The sequence below is a fragment of the Schistocerca gregaria genome, chromosome 8, assembly GCF_023897955.1.
Source record: "Schistocerca gregaria isolate iqSchGreg1 chromosome 8, iqSchGreg1.2, whole genome shotgun sequence".
In the NCBI taxonomy this organism is placed as follows: Eukaryota; Metazoa; Arthropoda; class Insecta; order Orthoptera; family Acrididae; genus Schistocerca; species Schistocerca gregaria.
Genome location: NC_064927.1, coordinates 133,822,656 through 133,844,773, shown reverse-complemented (window position 1 = coordinate 133,844,773; position 22,118 = coordinate 133,822,656). Strand labels below are relative to the sequence as shown.

Below are 22,118 nucleotides of genomic sequence, written 5' to 3'. Positions count from 1 at the left end.
GTAGTAACGGAGTTTTGCTATTTGGGGAGCAAAATAACTGATGGTGGCCGAAGTAGAGAAGATATAAAATGTAGACTGGCAATGGCAAGGAAAACGTTTCTCAAGAAGAGAAATTTTTTAACATCGAGTATAGATTTAAATGTCAGGAAGTCGTTTCTGAAAATATTTGTATGGAGTGTAGCCATGTATGGAAGTGAAACATGGACGATAAATAGTTTGGACAAGAAGAGAATAGAAGTTTTCGAAATGTGGTGCTACAGAAGAATGCTGAAGATTAGGTTGGTAAATCACATATCTAATGATGAAGTATGGAATAGAATTGGCGAGAAGAGGAGCTTGTGGCACTACTTGACAAAAGAAGGCACCGGTTAGTAGGGCATGTTCTGAGGCATCAAGGAATCACAAATTTAGCATTGGAGGGCAGCGTGGAGGGAAAAATCGTAGAGGGAGACCAAGGGAGGAATACACTAAGCAGATTCAGGAGGATGTGGGTTGCAGTAAGTACTGGGAGATGAAGAAGCTTGCACAGGATAGGGTAGCATGGAGAGATGCACCAAACCATTCTCTGGACTGAAGACCTCAACAACAAACATAGAAATAACAGCTGCAGTGTAGTACATAAGGTAAATGAAGGAAATAAACTATGTGACGACCTAAATATGGCACTTTTATTGAAAAGAAAGTAATGGCTCGGAAGTCACCATGCTTTGTGACCTCCCTCTAGTTTCACGGAATTTATTCCAATACATCTTACAGTCCTTCACCCTGTCCCTTCTTATAAATGTTTCCACAGTTTCCTCTCGTCCTCGATTCTGCAGAAGGTTCTTTATTTATTATCAGTCTACACAATTTTGCACATTCTACTGTAGCATCCCATCTCAAACTCCTCGGCTGATCTTATCACAGTCCATTATTCACTTCCACACAATCTTCTGCTCGAAAAGCACGTTCTAAAAAGTTTGTCCATCAAATTAAGTTCTACTTTTGAGATCAGACTTCTTTGGTCCAGGAATTCCCTCTTTCATTGTGACAAGTTGTTTTTTATGACCTTTCTTCGCCTGCCATACGTTATTTTGCCTCCAAGGCAGCAGAATTCCTTTACTTCGTCGACTTCTTGGTCTCAGTTTTGATGTTCAATTTATCGCTAATCCCATTTCTGCTACTCCTAGTTATTGCCATCTTTATTCGGTTTACTGCGCTTATTAGGCTGCTCATTCATTCCCTTCAGAATGTACTGCAGTTCTTTGCACTTTCACTGAAGATAGAAATGCCATCAGCGAGTCTTATCATTTCATTCCCATTCCTGAATCTACTTTTTGTTTCCGTCATTGCTTCTTCGATGTGTGGATTAAATAGTAGGGACGAAAGACTGCATTCTTGCCTTACACCCCTTTTAATCCGAACACTACATTCTTGGTCTTCCAGTTTTATTGTTCCTTCTTGGTTCCTGTACTATTGCGTGTTATCCGTCTTTCCCTGCTGCTCACATCTATTTCGTGAGAATGTCGAACATTTTGCACCATTTTACATTGCCGAATGATTTTTCTATGTCGACAGATCTTACGAACGTGACTTGCATCCATTGTCAGCTCTACTCCAGAACGCCATCTGTCGCCCCTGTTACCTTTTCGAGGCCAAACTGATCGTCGTCTAGCGGATCCACAGTTTTCTTCTCCGTTCTACTGTATAATATTCTTGTCAGCAACTTAGACGTATGAGCCATTAATTTGATTGTGTGACACTTCTCACACTTATCTGCTCTTGTTATCTTCGGGGGTTGTGTGGATGATGATATGTCTCCAGAATCTTAGTTCACAAACCATTTTGAATAGCCGTTAATTGCTATTTCACCCAATGACTGTATAAAATATCCGCCTTCCACCATTTTTGATCGAAAGTCTTCCAAAGCCCAGATTGTAATAGTAGATTTCCTGTGTTTCCATGCCGATTCCTATTTCTTCTTATATGTAACAAGCCAAGTCCTCCCTCTTGTAGAGGCCTTCTGTGTCCTTTTTTCTCTTATCCCGCTTGTTTTCAATTTCGCTGGAGGCTGTTTTGACGTTTGTACATGTTGGCTCCCTCCTTCCACCGACCTTCTCTTTTTAGATTTCTTCGCATTTTTCCTGCAACCATTTCGCCTTGACTTCCATGTAGTTCCTATCTATTTTATTCCAAAATGACTTAAATTTCTGTATTCCTGTCTTATCATAAATATTCTTGCATTTCCCCGCTTCATGGATCAGTTAGGGTATTTCTTTTGTCATAAATGGTTTCTTCGTCGTTACATTTTTTTCTTGTAGCTACGTCTACGTTTCAAACGACTTTGACTACCCTTTAACAGAAGGTCATCCCTCTTTGACTGAACTGTCTACTGCGGTATTAATTATCGTAGCAACTACAACATTAGAGACCTTCAAGCGGATCTCACCGTTCCTCATTACATCAGTATTGCGCTTCTTATGACACTGATTCTTCCAGACGATTTTCTTAAACTTCAGTCTACTCTGCATCGTATCAAAATTCTGATCCGAGTCTATATCTGCTCTTCAGTACACGTTGTCCAATACTTGGTTTCGGAATTTTTGTCTGATCAAGATTCAATCCTGCTGGGCCCTTCTGGTGCCTCCGGGCGTTTGCCGACTATATCTCCACCTCTTGTGATTTGTCAATAGTATATTCACTGTCTCTAGCTGTAATTCATTTCTGTGTCGCTGCCCCCCCTTTCCCCTTAGCTAAATGGTCAGCACGTCTGACTGGCCTGCAGCGAGCTCGGGTTCAATTCCCGGCGAGGTCGGAGATTTTCTCCACTGTGGGACTTGGTGTTGTGCTGCCCTCATCATCATTTCATCAGCGACAAACAAGTTTCCCAATGTAGCATCAACTAAAAAGCCTTGCAACTCGGCGGCCGAAATTTCCCAGGTGGGGATTCTTGGCCATCAATGCCATACGATCACTTCATTTCATTTCTAAACTCAGTTACTCTTTCTCTTCCTCATTCCTATTACCGAGATAATATTACAGCGTTCCAGTCACCCATGATTGTAAGTTTTTCATCTCCCCTTAATGCTGAATTACTTGTTCAGTCTCATACTCTCTATCTCTTCATCTTCTGTTTGTGACGTCATCTCGGATACCTGTGTTACTGTTGCGGGTGCATACTGCTATCGGTTCCGATGACAATAATTCTATCACTGAACTGTTAGCAATTACTCACTCATCGCACTTTTTTTCTGTTCATAGCTATCCCTTCTCCTGTTACACACTTTTATGCTTCTGTTGATATTACCGTACATTCGTCTGATCAGAAATCCTTATCTTGTTTCCATTTCAATTCACTTCACAATTTCGATATAGCTGAAAATTCTCCCCCATTGACGATATTTATTTCAACTGTATACGTTCGTTGAGGTCAAACCATAATATGATTTGTAGAAACGAGCACTGTCGGAGACTTACCTCTTCCTGGGACACACATGTCGATCAGTTCGCCGTGGCCGTCTACAGCTGTACCGTCGTGGCTGGCGAGGAACACAGCTTTAGTGACGTCACTGTTGATGGTCCCCTTGTCGTCCATCTGAACAAAAATGAGACTTGTCACATAATATTTATGTACACACGAAGGCTATCTAGAAGATCGCCCACGTTTTCATGCAATATAGGAACTAGTGTGCAGAATGGAAGAATCGCTTTATTGATTCGTGCAGTAGGTCAGTGTGTTTAGAGCTGTGGCAGTGAGGAAGCCACATCCTATAGCAAGTGTTGAAAATGGGCATGGCTATTGAAAGTAACGTCACTGTGGGATTCATACTGTAATACTTAGTCTAGTTGCAAATTTTGTGTCAGAGCTGAGACTGGCAATCGATTCACAAGAGCAGAAATTAACCTTTTTTATATGATAGCTGTGCAAGAAATATGATATTTATTTATTAGTATTGTTTTTTGTATCATTATGCACCTGGAGTAAATCTAATTATTTCTGAAATTTTGGTTCTATTTCGATTACAATGCATCTTCAAGATGTACATGCCAAAAACCTCTGTAAATATGGCATAAAAATAATGTGCTTGTGTGATTCATACGTTTATTCTTTACATAATGCTTTTGTATAAACAGGATATGAGCAGTATTACTATGAACTGTATGCTTTCACAAGCGATGTCCTGAAAATTATTGTATTCAATGTACTAATAGCAACGAAGTTGTTAACATCATTACATTTGTATAATTACGTAAAAATATTACTGAAAATCACCAGACGTCTTTTAAGTGCAGTCAAAATAAACAAGCCACAACTGATAACAGAATTGAAGTCAAATTACAAACGTTTACCAGTTACAGTTTGTTAACATATTCTTGTGTAGTGGAGTAAATCTATTGTAGATGTTTCTACATCTACAGCTACATGGATACTCAGCAAATCACATTTAAGTACCTGGCAGAGGGTTCATCGAATCACCTTTACAATTCTCTATTATTCCAATCCCGTGCAGAGCGCAGTAAGAACGATCACCTATTTCTTTCCGTACGAGCTCTGATTTCCCTTATTTTATCATGGTGGTCGTTTCTCCCTATGTAGGGCGGTGTCAAAAGAATATTTTCACATTCGGAGGAGAAAGTTGGTGATACAAATTTCGTAAGAAACGGAAAACGCCTTTGTTTTAATGATGTCCAGCCCAAATCCTGTATCATTTCTGTGACACTCTCTCCCATATTTCGCGATAATACAAAACGTGCTGCCCTTCTTTGAACTTTTTCGATGTACTCCGTCAGTCCTACACTATGTGATTAAAAGTATCCGGGCACCTGGCTGAAAATGACTTAGAAGTTCGTGGCGCCCTGCATCCGTGATGCTGGAATTCAATATCGTGTAGGCCTACACTTAGCCTTGATGACAACTTTCACTCTCGCAGGCATACGTTCAGTGAGGTACTGGAAAGTTTCTTGGCCAATTGCAGCCCATTCTTCATGGAGTGCTGCACTGAGGAGAGGCATCGATGTCGGTCGGTGAGACTGGGTACGAAATCAGCGTTCCAAATGTGTTCTATAGGAGTCATGTCAGGACTGTGTGCAGGCCAGTCCATTACAGGGGTGTTATTATCCTGTAACCACTCCGCCACTGGACGTGCATTATGAACAGGTGCTCGATAGTGTTGAAAGATGCAATCGCCATCCCTGAACTGCCCTTCAACAGTGGGAAGCAAGAAGATGCTTGAAACATCAATTTAGGCCTGTACTGTGATAGTGCCAAGCAAAATAACAAAGGGGGCAAGCCCCTCCATGAAAAATACACCACACCATAACACCACCGCTTCCGAATTTTACTGTTGGCATTGCACTGGCTAGAAGATGACGTTCATCGGGCATTCACCATTCCCGTCACCGGATCACCACTTTTGATCACATTGTGTATCTGGTAACGATCCCACACCGCACAGCAGTATTCTAAAAGAGGACGGACAAGCGTAGTGTAGGCAGTCTCCTTACATTTTCTGTGTCCTGCCAATAAAACGCAGTCTTTGGTTAGCCTTCCCCACAACATTTTCTATGTGTTCCTTCCAATTTAAGTGGTTCGTAATTGTAATTCCTAGGTATTTAGTTGAATTTACGGCCTTTAGATTTTACTGATTTATCGTATAACGGATTCCTTTTTGCACTCATATGGATGACCTCACATTTTTCGTTATTTAGGGTCAATTGCCAATTTTCGCACCATTCAGATATCTTATCTAAACCTTTTTGCAATTTGTTTTCATCTTCTGATGACTTTATTAGTCGAGCACGTGAAACAAGTATCTGTTACCAGTGAGAAAGCGAAATGAAACAGACCAGACTACGTTAAGTTGTAAGTAGTGTTACAGGAAAAATGCCCTATTTTGGTTTCGAGGCATAGTTGTTGTGGAAAGTAGAATAAGCATCTGGCATTGAAGTTCGCTCTAGATTTCGTGCTTCTGTAAAAGATCGCCGACCTTGGGAATTCGCGCGTGTTTAAATTTAGCATGTTCGTTTCATTGTTTATACAACAGTATTCTGACACCTTTTGTGTACCAAGGAGGATTAGCTCCGTTGTTTGTTAATTTATTTGGTATAAATCTCTCAAATAATGCCGATACTCTTTCTTTGAATTCAAGCCACATCTAGTCTACAGAAAGAGTGGAGATTGTCTCTCAGGTAGACGTCAAGTGAATTTTTATCTACTTTTTTGGAATAGGTATATTTTTCGTTCATTTTTGGAGGGATTGAGGGTTGCTACGACTACCCTGTGTTCACTAATCGCTGTATCCGTTTTGGTGCTCGTTATTAACTCAAGATTATTTGTTGCTAAGAGGTCAAGTGCGTTTTCACAACCCTTTACTAATCGCGTGGGCTCTTGAACTAACTGCTCGAAATAATTTTCAGAGAACGCGTTCAGCAAAATTTCGGATGATTTTTCATGCGTACCTACGGAATTGTATTTTCGCCAAAATATCCAGGGTAAATTGACGTCACCATCAACTATAATCGTATGAGTCGGATACGTGTTTGAAATCAAACTCATGTTTTCTGTGAACTTTTCAGCAACTGTATCATATGAACTGGGAGGTTGGTAAAAGGGTCTAGTTATTATTTTATTCTGGTTTCCAACAATGACCTTTGCCCATACTGACTCACAGAAACTATCTGCTTCAATTTTTCGACAAGATAAACTACTTCTAACAGCAACCAAGACGCCACCGCCAACCGTGTTTAGCCTGTCCTTTCGGAACACAGTTATGTTCTTCGCAAAAATTTTGGCTGAGCTTATCTCCGGTTTTAGTCAGCTTTAAGTGCCTATTACGTTTTGAGGATCAGTGCTTTCTATTAACGCTTGGAGCTCTGGTACTCTCCCAACACAGCTACGACAATTTACAACTGTTATACCGGTGGTTCCTGTATCCATGTTCTTCCTGTGTTCGGCCTGCACCGTGACTGAAGTCCTTTTTGTATTCTCCGAGATCCTCTAACCTAGAAAACCACCCATTCCACGCCACACAGCCTCTGTTACCCGTGTACCCGCCTCCTGGATGTAGTGGAGTCCTGACCTATTCAGCGGAACCCGAAACCCTACCACCCTTTGGTGCAAGTCAAGGAATCTGTAGCCTACACGGTCTCAGAACCGTCTGAGTATATGATTCAGACCCTCCACTCGGTACCAGATGTCCGCAATCGATCCGGTCGACTATCCTGCAAATGGTCAGCTCTGCTTTCATCTCGCAAGCAAGATTTACAGCTTCTGTTAGCCCCTCGAAACTAGAGAGAATCTCTTCTGATCCAAAGTGACACACATCATTGGTACCGACGTGAGCAACCACCTGCAGTTGGCTGCACCGTGTGCTCTTCATGGTATCCGGGAGGACCCGTTCCACGTCTGGATTGACTCCACCTGGTATGCACATGGAGTGGACGTTTTTACAAGCTCTACCAGGCAAGCTCAGGACAGAGAAGGTTAGTTGTGCGCCAGTGTGCCACTCAGTGTCAACAAGACGTACCGCCAAAGTAACAGACACCAGGGCATGAGGCGATTATTCCCGCACTAGCTTATGCCGAGGCAGGCATGAAAGCAAACATTGCTGTGCTACATAACAAGGCACCGTGAGAGAACGGTACATAACTTCACCACCCAAGCACTGCTGCAAAATCGAACGTAGGCAGAGAGAATCGAACATGGCGATCCACAATAATTATAGAATTACCGCAGCGATGTGTGTTGATGGGTCCGATGAAAGACGGAAAATGAGCTCATGCACATAGAGCCACCGCCTCATAGGCGCGGGCTCGGACCTGTAAATAGCGAGGCTTTTGCAGCTCTGTAACACTATCTGTCGTGCTACCGTTCTGTCTGTGTCACTATAACCAGAGAGAATGACAGTCTATTGAGTTTCAGTGAAACCACGACAAGGCAATAGATGGTATCCAGTCTGCTACTTGCGTGCTGACTTCGGTACCAAAATGCAGCCAACCTGATGCACACCACAGCCTAGAACATTGCAGATGAGGAGACAGTCAACCTTCCAACACTACACAGAGTATGATCTGCAAGCTGCCATTTTGAGGCGTGGAATGTCCGTGCAGGGTCCTGGTCGACCCGCGAGCGTCTGCTGATGTCTTGGCTGATCCATGGAGGATGATCAGGGCCTAGTCTTCACGACAATCGACGTTCTGGGGCACAGTCGGCAGCCTCCTCTTGAGGACGCCAAAGAACGTCTTCGAGGGTGCAGAGGTGGAGGCCGCACTGGGTCGTGGAACGTCTTCACCGCTCCTGCCCGCAGCCGTGACACTGACCTGCCGGAGGGACATCATGGCTCACTGACGAGTCATCAACACTTCTTTGCGGTTCACACCTTTACGCATGGACGACGACCGCAGCACTGAAGACACCTGTATATTTTACTCGACAAATAAATGTTATTCCCAGTACCACAGTGTCAGTAACACCTCCTGGTGTGAGGCAGGCCATGGTGACCGAGCGGTTCTAGGCGCTTCAATCCGGAACCGCTCGACTGCTACGGTCGCAGTTTTAAATCCTGCCTCGGACATGGATGTGTGTGATGTCCTTAGGTTAGTTAGGTTTAAGTAGTTCTAAGTCTAGGGGACTGATGACCTCAGACGTAAAGTCCCATAGTGCTCAGAGCCATCTGAAACATGTGAACCTCCTGGCGTGAAATGGACTACTTGTCCACATTCCGTGCTCGATCTCTTGTCGAAAACACGTCCCCAGCAACAATATTTCTGATGTACGATATTTTTATTTTTCATCTGTGTAATTGCTGAGCAATTGTGTTAAACACATTACCTCAAATTGATACATTTATCCTACGCCAACATTCCTGAAAATTTATTTCACCACAGAATCACCCTGTGTAATCGCATTTGTCTGAATATGAAGAGCTGCCCACCGCCTATGGTGCGTGAAGTCTGTGGAGCTCGCTAGCCTATACAGGGTGATCAGAAACAGTCTGGAAAGCTTGCAGGGTAGATTCAACTGAGAAATAGTTGTTAATAAAAGTTAATGCCAGTGCTGTTTAATTCAGAAACAACGTAACAATTCCAGAATGAGATTTCCACTCTGGAGCGGAGTGTGTGCCTGATATGAAACTTCCTGGCAGATTAAAACTGTGTGTTGGACCTAGACTCTAACTCGGGACCTTTGTCTTTCGTGGGCAAGTGCTCTACCAACTGAGCTACCCAAGCACGACACACGCCCCGTCCCCACAGCTTCACTTCTGCCAGTACGTCGTCCCCTACCTTCCAAACTTGAGCTGTGAGGACGGGGCGTGAGTCGTACTTGGGTAGCTCAGTTGGTAGAGCACTTGCCCGCGAAAGGCAAAGGTCCCAAGTTAGAGTCTCGGTCCGACACACAGTTTTAATCTGCCAGGAAGTTTCAACGTAACAATTATTTCTCAGCACAACTTATCCTTTAACACTCTTACAAGCTTTTCGGACTACTTCTGACCACCGTGAAAAGAAGATATAGCAAACATCACAAGACATAGCAAACATTACTCTCGAAGTGCGCAGATCGGCAGGCGCAGTTAGTTGAGGGCGCTGCGCCTTCGGAAAACAGAGGTGGACCCTCGTAACACTCAGAACGAGAATGTGTGCAAGTGGCACATTACTTTTCACGAGCTTTGACACGTGGTGGACGGCATTGTCTTTTCAGGTAAATCTTTACAATATTAATAGCAAATGTAATATGTACGTAAAACGGCTCTTTGAGAGAGAAACTACGGTAAAATATCGATGGTCAACAGTCGGACAATAAGGAGCGTGTGGAGAAAGATGTGACAGCAACGCACTGGCGCGAGTAGACGTTTGGTCCTGATGCACCCCTCCCACAAAGAGGAGCATATTTCCGCTTATCGCCTTTGCTGTACTGGTATCTCCGACAACTTTTGAAACGACATATTGGTTTGCGTGTTATCACAGTATGCTGTTTCAAAGGCCCCAGCGTCTACCAGTACGCTGTTTCAAGGCATCGGCGCGTTGAAGATTTATAACAGGTGCGTTACCCTTATAATTAAATGTCAGTTAATTATGCTTCGACGATATTAACCTTCATGAAGTTCTATCGCAGTCGACACGAAAAACGAAAAACACATGTCTTTTCGGCATCGAAGTGCATAAAGATGTGAATTGCAGGCTAAAAGGGAGTAGTTCGTATTTCACTATATGCTAATATTTTTTCGTCTTAGCGTTTTTAACGTATTCTGGGGCTTTCTTAAGAATGTAGTACTAGTATATCCTAGAATATTCGATGTTATTTACATTTCTCTCTTATTAGAAAACGAAGTTTCAAATGGTTCTAAGCACTATGGGACTTGACATCTGAGGTCATCAGTGCCCTATAGAACTACTTAAACCTAACTAACCTAAGGACATCATAGACATCCGTGCCCGAGGCAGGATTCGACCGTAGCAGCAGCGCGGTTCCGGACTGAAACGCCCAGAAAACGAAGGATGAAATAAATATTTACATCCTTATACCAGAATATGTGGCGATTTCTGCATACGTGGTTAGGCAGGAACCTAAGAGGCCAGCAACAAAATACATATTCTTCCATGTCACGGAATCTCCAAAGTCGTCGAAGATGCGAGTATAGTACATATTCCTCTCTGTGAGTGGAATGCATCAAGGCTGGCGCCACCAACTCGAGGAAATAAACAGGTGTCTCCCGCATAGTATTCTGCAGGTTAATGTTATTCTGCAGGCACTAAAAGCATGAGAGTGACCAAAGTAATAGTGTAATGTGTCAGAAACACTGCAATTTTTGAGTGTGACATAAACGAACGACGAGCGGCGTTGCTTGCAGCTAGCATAAATTCAGTGGAAGCAGGCAGAAGTAGCTATTATGGGTTATGTAATACCTGTACTTCAATATTTATGTGCGTGATATGCCGTCACCGCCACCGCTTAGCAGCAGACATTGCTGGAAGAGATCATTCAGCATGCACGGCTAAATAAATTTGTACTTTGGACTGTCAGAAAGCTCTCCCTGAGCAAAATTTATGAAGTGCATAATTTTTTTAATGTACCTGGTCGTTCCTATTCGGTCACCTATTAGTAGATATTAATATGGCGTGTTTCCACCCTTCACCTTTATGACGGCTCAAACTCCGCCAGGATACTTAAAATGAAGTCTGTATAATCTGTGGAGGAATCAACAACCGAAACCAGAGGAGGTAGGGATTTTGACGGTGGACCCCGGAGCGAAGTCGACGTTCAATCTCATCCGAAACATGTTCCATTTGCTTCAGGCTGGGACAGTGGGGACCGTAATCTATTTCAGGAATGCTATTGTCTACGAACTAGTGTCTCACAGATACTGCTTTGTGAGAGAGAGCACTGTCAGCTGATACAATCAGTCATCATCTCCGTACTGTTCCTCTACTACATGCAGTACACAGTGCTTTGAAATGTGTTCACATCCTGAGCATTTAGCCTTTGAACATAGGATTAAACGGCCAACCGGTTGCACATTAACGGTAGGTTTCGGCACCTACTAGGGGTGTATTCATTAGAACAAATGTTGCTAAATCCTATAAAATAATACATAAGAAATGAGGTATGAACAAAGAACACATTAACCATGACGACAATTTTCATGACTCACAAAGGTTACTTATATAAAATTACATTGCTAGAAAGCAATAACCAGAATTTGCAGCAGCTATGCTCCTGTAAAAAGTAAAATAATACGTGCTAGCCTTTGCCACGAGTGCCCAACTGGGAACGACATCAGACGGATCGCCCCAGTGGCTTACATTGCTGTCACCAAAACAATACGACTTGCGCCGCCTATCGGGCATGGACAATAACATGTGCCCATTTGAAACATTATAATAGAAATTGTTATAGGAATGAGGAAGCATTTTTCATGCTGAAGTCTCTGTACCTTTGTCACCTGAGAAGCTGAGTGAAGAGATGACCATAAAAAAAACTATTTGCAGTGAATAACGGCTATGATCCCACGTTAGTTGACAAGGTCTTCAAGGTGATGTTCAAAGTTAAAATTGACGCTAAAGTGACCACTTTCCGCAGCAGTGCTATTCCTGACAGCAACGAGTATAAAAATGTTATCTCGATAACATTTCTAGGCCCCATTTCGTAAAAATTCGCTGTCTTCTGATTAAAAAATATGGATTCAATGTTGCCCTGTACACGAACAATAACTTGCAAAAAAAGTCTCATGCTCAATCTCAGGTGCGCAGTTGACCAGATAAGCAATTCAGGTGTGTATAAAATCACTTGATACTTGTCCCGTTTATTGTGTAGGACAAACTAGAAAGTATTTTAGTGTCAGTTACAAGGAACATTTGTTTTAAAAAGAGGCACTATTGTACACAATTCCACTTTTGCTGATCATCTGTTAATTTTCGGACATAAACCGAAACATGTTGAACAAATTTCAATTTTACATAGAAAAAAGAAAAGTCATAGACTCGATGTACTCGTAGAGTTAGGGATTTTCAAGCCTAAGAACTATGGACAGTTACAACTACGTAACACAAATTTTTTAATGGTTTCAATCCATTATTCGCGGAATGTTGATTCTTCTATTCTTACTGTATTTTCCCAGCTTCTGGTGTCGAAACAGTATTTTCGCCTAATCTTATAGATATGTGCTGCTCAAGTGACCTTCATGCAAATGTTTTCTGGATTATAGAACTGTTTGTAAAAATTTTCTGTTTCATTATGTCCTTTACGTAATAGTAATTTCTGTAAAGCCTAACAGATGGCTCTGTTATACTTAATCTGCTTGACTACTGTGTATTTTCAAAAAGACATTCATCTCTCTTCATATTTTGTTCTTAAAATTAGCTGCTTTTTTAAAACTATTTCTGTTAAAATGTTTTAAATGGGCACATGCTACATGTTCTGATAGGCGGTGCAACTCGTATTGTTTTTGTGACAGCAAGGTAAGCCACTGGTCCGAGCCGTCTGATGTTGTTATCAGTTGGGCAAAGGCTAGAACGCTGTATTTTACTTTTTACAGGAGCATAGCTGTTGCAAATTCTGACTATTACATTTTAGCAATGTAATTTGACGAAAGTAACCTTTGTGCGTCGTGAAAATTGTCGTCTTGGTTAATGTGTTTTTGGTCGTACCTTATTTCCTATGTATTATTTTATGGGATTGGGCAACATTTATTCTGATGAAGACACCCCTAGTAGGTGTAGGAACCTAGGTCAATGTACCTACCGTTAATGCGCAACCGGTTGGCTGTTTAATCCTATGCTGAAATTAGTATACGGTTGCTGAATAGCAGCCATGTTCAAAATTGTAGCATTCTGCATCTTTTATTTATTTATTTTTGAGCGCAATAAGGTCACCTCCTCGTAATCATGAAAAAGACAGTCAAACAGTGACACGATCTTCCCTGTACTGTTGGCACTGCACATGATAACAGGTAATGTCATCCACGCATTCGCCAAACACAAACCCTTTCATACAGGGGCTATCATCGCTCCATCACTCGTTCCCAGTCTTCCACTGTGCAGTGATTTCGTTCTTTACAGCATCTCGAGTGTCTCTTGGCACAGAGTTCAGAAATGTGCTCTATTATTTACCACTATCTGTTTAACTCCCTTTGTATAGCCATTGCACTCGCGAATGATTCCTTCAGTTGATTTCATGTCATTTTATAAACCATCCACCGCACAGCTTTACGGTCCCTGTCCGTCAGTACACGATGACTCTCTAGTCTTCCTTGTTTCTTTGCGTCTCCACAGCCACACCATCAACAGTTGAAATAGGTGGTTTTAGAAGGGTTGAAACGTCCATGATGGATTTGTTACCCAGATGGAATCCAACGACTAGTCAACGTTCAAAGTCATTGAACTCTCTTGATTGATTCTATGTGCTGTTATTGCTTCTCTGTTAACAACGCAATACTCCTCATTTCCATTTACTCCGGACGGTCCGCCGCTCGTGTCACCTAGTGGTCTATCGCACATTATATAGGGGTGACGAGAAACGTCGAATTCGATATTGTATTTATGTTTTAAACTATTTACCAGATCATTATTTTGCAATTAATTTCCTTTAGTAGTAACTGAATCAATCGTTGTCCTACACATTTCTGGTTCCAGTATTCATTCCAATCCTTTAGATAATTTACTATTAAAATGTAGTAATTGAAATTTATTTTTTATTTTGTATCTAAAGAGAAATATTAGGCTTGTTATTGTGTGTGTTTTCTTGCCTCTTTTGGGATTTGTGTTCGTACACCTGTGTATTTTAATAATGTGTGATATTTATGTATCTATGTGTAGCTGTCTTTGAAAAGCGAACCACTATAAACTAGGCTTTGACCAACCGTAACACAGCAGGAATTTCTCATTGGTTGATTGTTAATATAGATTAATTAGAATATGACATCTGGACGATGACTACTTCCTGAAATCTGTCGTTTTGCAGCATTCTAAATTCGTGGTTGAAGTTACTTGATCTTTCAGTTAGTTCTAGACGTTATTACGGCTCATATATGTTTACTGCGTTCGATTGGAAAGAATTCACACTATATGTTCGTACAAGGTTTATCATGTAATCATGATTAATAGTGAGGGATAATGCTTGGAATGGTAATTTCAAGATTATGTAAAAAATGAATACTCGAACCAGAAATGTTTAGGACAACTACTGATTCTGTTACTACCAAAGAACATTTATTGCAAAATAATTATCTGGTAAACACTTTAAAACAGAAATACAATACCGGATTCGAAGTTTCTCGTCATACCTAAGTATCATGTAATAATGATTAATAGTGAGGGATAATGCTTATCTCGTTACTCACATTGGTGGGAACTGCACGATTACAGTGTCTTAAGTCATGGTTTGAAAATGGACGTGAGTGTCCGAAACTAGTCACCACAAAGAAATGACTGTTGTCCCACCTGTGACGGATATTAAAGGAACTAACAGAAGTAAGTGTGGTGGAGCTAGAAAGTACAGAGGCAGATCAAGGCTACAGTTGTATTTGTAATACCGTTTAATATTACTGAGATAAACATTGGACTCGTAGAAGCTAATAGGATCACGACACACCTGAATAAGTATTCCGATACAGTTTGATATTACAGTGATAACCACTGCACTGGCAGAAAGTAATAGCATCACGACATCATCTCAGTACTGATTGCAACTCCATTTAGTATTACAGTGACAAACGCGGACCAGCAAAACGTAATAGATCACCTCAATATTTACAGCAGTACAATTTGACATTTGTGAGTACCGCTCGAGTGTTTGGAAACGGTACCAAGTCGAATTTTAGGAAGACATCGAAGCAATTCAGAGGAAGGCTGCAAAATTTGTTACCAGTAGGTTCGAATAACACGTCATTGTTACCGATGGGATTCTCTGGAGGGAAGGCGAAGTTCTTTCCTTGAAACACTGATGAGAAAAATTAGAGAACCGGCACTAATGATTCTGCTGCCGCCAACACACATTGCGCACAAAGGCCGCGAAGATTCGAGAAATTAGGGCTCATATGAAGGCATATAGACTGCCATTTTCCCGTGCTCTATTTGCGAATGGAACGGAAAAGGAAATGACTAGTTTGGCACAGTGTATCCTCTGTCACGCAGTGTAAGGTGGCTTCCGAAGTACTATGTAAATGTAGATGTAGTGATGAACACTAGACTAACAGAAGTTAATACCACCATGACTTCACTTCATTAGTGATTGCAGTAGCATTTGATATTACAGTGATAAACACTGGGCCAGTAGAAGCTGATAGAGCTACATCAGCTCAATAGTGCTAGCTATATTATTTTGTATTAAAATATAAACATTGGATCAGAAGAAGCTAATAGCATCACAACATCACCTCAGCACAGATTGCAGTACCATTTGATATTACAATGACAAACATTGGACCAGAAAAGTTAACAATCACGATATCTCCTCAATAGTGCTAGCAATATCATCTGATATTACAATGATAAGCACTGAACAGAAAGAAGCTAATAGCATCAGGACATCACCTCAATAGTTATCGCAATTCCAATTGATATTACAGTGATAAACACTGGTATTGACTTTCCTAACTTCATGAAAGACATGAGAAATTTCATTTGATTTGTCTCCTGTATTCAGATGGCTGTCTCGAAACCACTGATGATTTTTGGGGTCTACTGCAGAATACAGCTGCCTCATCGTAAGTTTTGTCCTATACATGAACCATGAAAGAAAATTCATTTTTATACGAGTTTTTTTAGTTGTTAAGCAGATTTCCTTAACGAAAACGTAAGAAGTGGGATACGGAAGTACACTTGAAGTTCTCGAAGGCTATAGATACAGCAATAAGGAACAGTAAGCTATAGGGAGAGATGGGTAATATAAAATATGTACAAAGCCAAGAGGACTTCAAGCTGCACATCGAAAAAGCAATGATGATAATAAAAGAAAGGTTCGGGAGTGGAATCAAAATCCAAGGTGAAATGATATCAGTATATGATTCGCTGGTGACATTGCAATTCTGAGTAATCGTGAAGAAGAATTACATAATCTGTTAAATGGAATGAACAGTCTAATGAGAATATATATATAAGATAGACGAAAGTAACAGGAAATAGCAGAAATGAGAACAGCGAAAAACTTAACATTATGGTTCAGGGTCAGGAAGTAGATGAAGTTAAGGAATTCTACTATCAAGGCTGCAGTATAACCAATGTACAGTGCAGGGAGAACATCAAAAGCAGACTAGCGCTAGCAAAAAGCGCATTCATGGTTAAGAGGCTTCATTTGAGGAAGAAATTTCTGAGAACTTACGCTTGGAACACTGCATTCTACGGTAGTGAAATATGGACTGTGGGAAAGCCGGAACAGAAGATAATCGAAGCATTTGAAATGTTAAAAATTAGATGGACTGATAAGGTGAGAATGAGGAGGTTCTGCGCAGTATCTGAGAGGAGAATATGTGCAAAACAGTGCCAACGACAAGAGATAGGATGATAGGACATCCGTTAAGGCATCGGTTAATGACTTCCCTAGCACTAGTGGGAACTACATAGGGCAAAAAATGTAGAGGAAGACAGAGATTGGAATACATCCAGCAAATAATTGAGTACGTAGACTGCAAGTGTTTCTCTGAGATGAAGTTGGCACAGGAAAGGAATTCGTGAAAAAAGAAAAAGAAAAAAAAAGACATTTGCTATTCACTTACCGCGCCTGTCTGCAGTAGCACGCACTCGAAGAAGCACTGGAAAAGAAGGAAACCTCAAGTTTATTCGTGAAATGTGCTGGCCACTAGTCTGTGACTCTCAGACGAAAGAGGTAAAACGGAAACTCACCTTCGCCACCAGATCTTTCTCGTCGTCAAGAGAGCCAGTGGTGAACACGCTGTCCCAGCTTTCTGTAATGTAAAACAAAATTACTACTTTTACGTTTACAACTATAACCTTAAAGCCTAACACGAATTTCCTTACTGAAAGGAGCTTAGTTTGTATATTTAATACGTTTAAAAACTTGTTGCATTATAATTTAAAGATTGTTTTTCCGGATCCTCTATTAGGGTAGCTAGACTCTGGCATTTATACAAAAACTCTAAGGTGAACTGCACGTTTTAATACTATGGAATGGTTTGCAAAGATTGCAAGCGGGTAAATACCGTTTTATATTATCTACTGCAGATTGAAACTGTGTGACAGACTTGAACTCAGATCAACATATCTGCTTTCTGCGGACATTACAGTACGATAACACACTCCGTGCACACCTCAGGGATTAAGTAAAAGTTACAATTTGTCACTTACAGCTCTCAGTAACTTCCACACTCCTGCAAGCTACCGCTAGAGCACCTGCTGAGCTTTCAGAGTATGGAAACAAACAAGGGACAACCGAAATTTGAGGCAAACATGAACAGTGAAGCGCGTACCGGTATTGCAATTGGTAACACAAAAATAATCTTGTGAGCGTCTGCACTAATTCACGTAGAGTCTATCACCAAATCTCTGTAGGACCTTTAAGTTAGTCAATTCAGTGTGTCCCCATCATAAGGACTTTTAATGTTAAAAATAATTTAGCTCTTTCTGTGTCATTTCCGATGATAAATGGATTCTGAAAGTTTGTTTTCAATAGAAGGAGCTCTCAGCAAAAGACTAGGAAGAGTAGCACAAAAAATGGTATTTTCAGCAAGTAATCCCGTTTAGCCTTAATCTGGGAGATTATGGGTAATAAGAGCTTTAGCTAGATTATTGTAAGCGCACTTACTCTGAGATAAGAAGTACGTGTCGTTGCACTCGTTCACGGCCGCCTTTAGCTGGTTTTTGCTGAAAGTCTCTCCTGCTCTACAGATGCCATCCTGAAATGTCAACCGGAGAAGTACAGTTTAGTTATTGTACAGGACGCTGAAATGTTTCGAAATGATGAACTTACAACTTTCGTTGGAGCGTAGAACGTCAATGGACAAAAAAAAAAAAAAAAAGTTTGCCTTAGCTTACGACCTGTGTCTCTCCATCAAGTCATTGTTCGAAATTATGTTTTCTTTGGGTAATTAGTTAATGAGTTCTTGGAGGTCTGCTCCTTCTGCAAAACTAAATGAAAGGCAGTTTGTTTTTATATCATACTGCATACCGACACCGAAAGCAAACAAAACACGACTACACACAGCTGCGGTTGTCAACAATGTGAACACTAAAAACACTTCGCTAACACACAACTAATATAAGTACTTTTTTTTTTTTTGGTCATCAGTCTTCTGAGTGGTTTGATGCGGCCCGCCATGAATTCCTCTCCTGTGCCAACCTCTTCGTCTCAGAGTAGCGCTAGAAACCTAAGTCCTCAATTATTTGTTAGACGTACTCCAAGCCTGTCTTCCTCTACAGTTTTTACCCTCTACAGCTCCCTCTAATACCATGGAAGTCATTTCCTTATGTCTTAACAGATGTCCTATCATGCTGTCTCTTCCCCTTGTCAATGTTTTGCACATATTACTTTCCTATCCGATTCTGCGCAGAACCTCCTCATTGTTTCCCTTATTAGTCCACCTAATTCTCAAAATTCGTCTGTAGCACCACATCTCAAATGCTTCGATTCTTTTCTGTTCCACTTTTCCCACAGTCCATGTTTCATTACACCGCCGGCCGTTGTGGTCGTGCGGTTCTAGGCGCTACAGTCTGGAACCGAGCGACCGCTACGGTCTCAGGTTCGAATCCTGCCTCGGGCATGGATGTGTGTGATGTCCTTAGGTTAGTTAGGTTTAATTAGTTCTAAGTTCTAGCCGACTGATGACTTCAGAAGTTAAGTCGCATAGTGCTCAGAACCAGTTGAACCATTTCATCACTGCTGTACTCCAGACGTCCATTCTCAGAGATTTCTTCCTCAAATTAAGGCCTATGTTTGATACTAATAGACTTCGCCAGGAATGAACTTATCGCCATTACTAGTCTGCTTTTGATGTCCTCCTTAGTCCATCCGTCACGCGGTGCGCGATCTAGTGTCTAGCGTTGTTGCCTCTGGTTCACGGGGTTCCGGGTTCGATTTCCGTCAGGGTTGGGGATTTTTTCTGGCCAGTGACTGGATGTTTGTGTTGCCCTCATCATTTCATCATCATCATCATCATCATCACCATCACCATCATCATTTGTTATAGTGGGTAGAGTGTCTGTGTAAAAAATTGGACTGTACAAGAACTGCGAATTCGTACGGATGCTGATGACCACGAAGTTGAGCACTCTCCAAACCAGACATCAACATCTGTCCGCCATTCGTTATTTTAGTACCTAGGTATCAGTATTCCTTAACGTCATCTACTTCGTGACCATCAATGCTGTTCTCATTTCAGCTACTTCTCATTACTTTCGTCTTTCTTCTATTTAATCTCAATCCATATTCTGTACTCATTATCTTATTCATTCCATTCAGCAGACCATGTAAGTCTTCTTCACTTTCACTCAAGATAGCAATGTCATCAGCGAACCATATCACTCATACCATTTCATCTTGAATTATAGTTCCACTCCTGAATCTTTCTTTTGTTTCTATCATTGGTTCTTCGATGTACAGATTCAACAGCACGGCCAAAAGACTACATCCCTATCTTACACCATTTTTAACCCGAGCACTTCGTTCTCGGTCGTCCACTCTTATTATTCCCTCTTGGCTTTTGTACATATTGTATATTACCGTGTCTCCCTACAGCTTACCCCTATTTTTCTCAGAACTCAGAACAGCTTGCACCGTTTTACATTGTCGATCGCTTTTTGCAGGTCGATAGATTCTATTTTTTCTTTAGTCTTGCTTCCATTATCAATCGCAACGTCAGAATTGCCTCTCTCGTGTCTTTACCTTTCCTACAGCCAAACAGATCGACATCTAGCAGAGCCTCAATTTTATTTTACATTCTTCAATTTGGCTGGATGAGCTGTTCAACGGATTTTGCGATAATTCTCTCACTTTTCAGCTCTCACAGTCTTCGGAATTGAGTGCATGATATTTCTTAGAAAGTTGTATGGTATGTTGCCAAACTCATACATTCTACCCACCAACGTGGCCGTTATGTTGCCACTTATACCAATGATTTTAGAAATTCTGTTGGGATGTTATCTGTCCCTTCTGCCTTATTTGATGCTAAGTCCTCCAAATCTCTTTTAAATTCTGATTCTAATAGTGAATCCCCTGTTGTTGTTGTTGTGGTCTTCAGTCCTGAGACTGGTTTGATTCAGCTCTCCATGCTACTCTATCCTGTGCAAGCTTCTTCATCTCCCAGTACATACTGCAACCTACATCCTTCTGAATCTGCTTAGTGTAGTGATCTCTAGGTCTCCCTCTACGATTTTTACCAGCCACGCTGCCCTCCAATACTAAACTGGTGACCCCTTGATGTCTAAGGACATGTCCTACCAACCGATCCCTTTTTCTAGTCAAGTTGTGCCACAAATTTCTCTTCTCCCCAATTCTATTCAGTAACTCCTCGTTGTTATGTGATCTACCCACCTAATCCTCAGCATTCTTCAGTAGCACCACATTTCGTCAGCTTCTATTCTCTTCTTGTCCAAACTATTTATCGTCCATGTTACACTTCCATACATGGCTACACTCCATACAAATACTTTCAGAAATGACTTCCTGACACTTAAATCTATACTCGATGTTAACAAATTTCTCTTCTTCAGAAACGCTTTCCTTCCCATTGCCAGTCTACATTTTATATCGTCTCTATTTCGACCATCATCAGTTATTTTCCTCCACAAATAGCAAAACTCCCTTACTACTTTAAGTGTCTCACTTCCTAATCTAATTCCCTCAGCATCACCCGATTTAATTCGACTACATTCCATTATCCTCGTTTTGCTTTTGTTGATGATTATCTTATATCTTCCTTTCAAGACACTATCCATTCCGTTCAAATGCTCTTCCAAGTCTTTTGCTGTCTCTGACAGAATTACGATGTCATCGGCGAACCTCAAAGTTTTTATTTCTTCTCCATGGACTTTAATACCTACTCCGAATTTTTCTTTTGTTTCCTTCACTGCTTGCTCAATATACAGATTGAATAACATCGGGGAGAGACTACAGTCCTGTCTCACTCCCTTCCCAACCACTGCTTCCCTTTCATGTCCCTCGACTCTTATAACTGCCATCTGGTTTCTGTACAAATTGTAAATAGCCTTTCGCTCCCTGTATTTTACCCCTGCCACCTTCAGAATTTGAAAGAGAGTATTCCAGTCAACATTGTCAAAAGCTGTCTCAAAGACTACAAATGCTAGAAACTTAGGTTTGCTCTTCCTTAATCTAGCTTCTAAGATACGTCATAGGGTCAGTATTGCCCCATGTGTTCCAACATTTCTACGGAATCCAAACTGATGTTCCCCGAGGTCGGCTTCTACTAGTTTCTCCAGTCGTCTGTAAAGAATTCGCGTTAGTATTTTGCAGCTGTGACTTATTAAACTGATAGTTCGGTAATTTTCACATCTGTCAACACCTGCTTTCTTTGGGATTGCAATTATTATATTCTTCTTGAAGTCTGAGGGTATTTCGCCTGTCTCATACATCATGATCAGCAGGTGGTAGAGTTTTGTCAGGACTGGCTCTCCCAAGGTCGTCAGTAGTTCCAATGGAATGTTGTCTACTCCGGGGGCCTTATTTCGACTCAGGT

At 41.2% G+C, this 22,118-nt stretch overlaps 1 protein-coding gene across 1 annotated transcript in view; it reads right to left on the bottom strand.

Annotated features, from left to right (window-relative positions):
* Positions 1 to 22,118, bottom strand: part of LOC126284598 (uncharacterized) — a 64,640-nt gene that overhangs the window by 13,610 nt on the left and 28,912 nt on the right. The window contains exons 2-5 of the mRNA XM_049983643.1: positions 18,233 to 18,323; positions 17,314 to 17,375; positions 17,187 to 17,222; positions 3,457 to 3,574 (exon numbers count right to left, since the gene is read on the bottom strand). Coding sequence (XP_049839600.1) covers positions 3,457 to 3,574; positions 17,187 to 17,222; positions 17,314 to 17,375; positions 18,233 to 18,323 — 307 coding nt within the window. The remainder of the gene's footprint in view (positions 1 to 3,456; positions 3,575 to 17,186; positions 17,223 to 17,313; positions 17,376 to 18,232; positions 18,324 to 22,118) is intronic.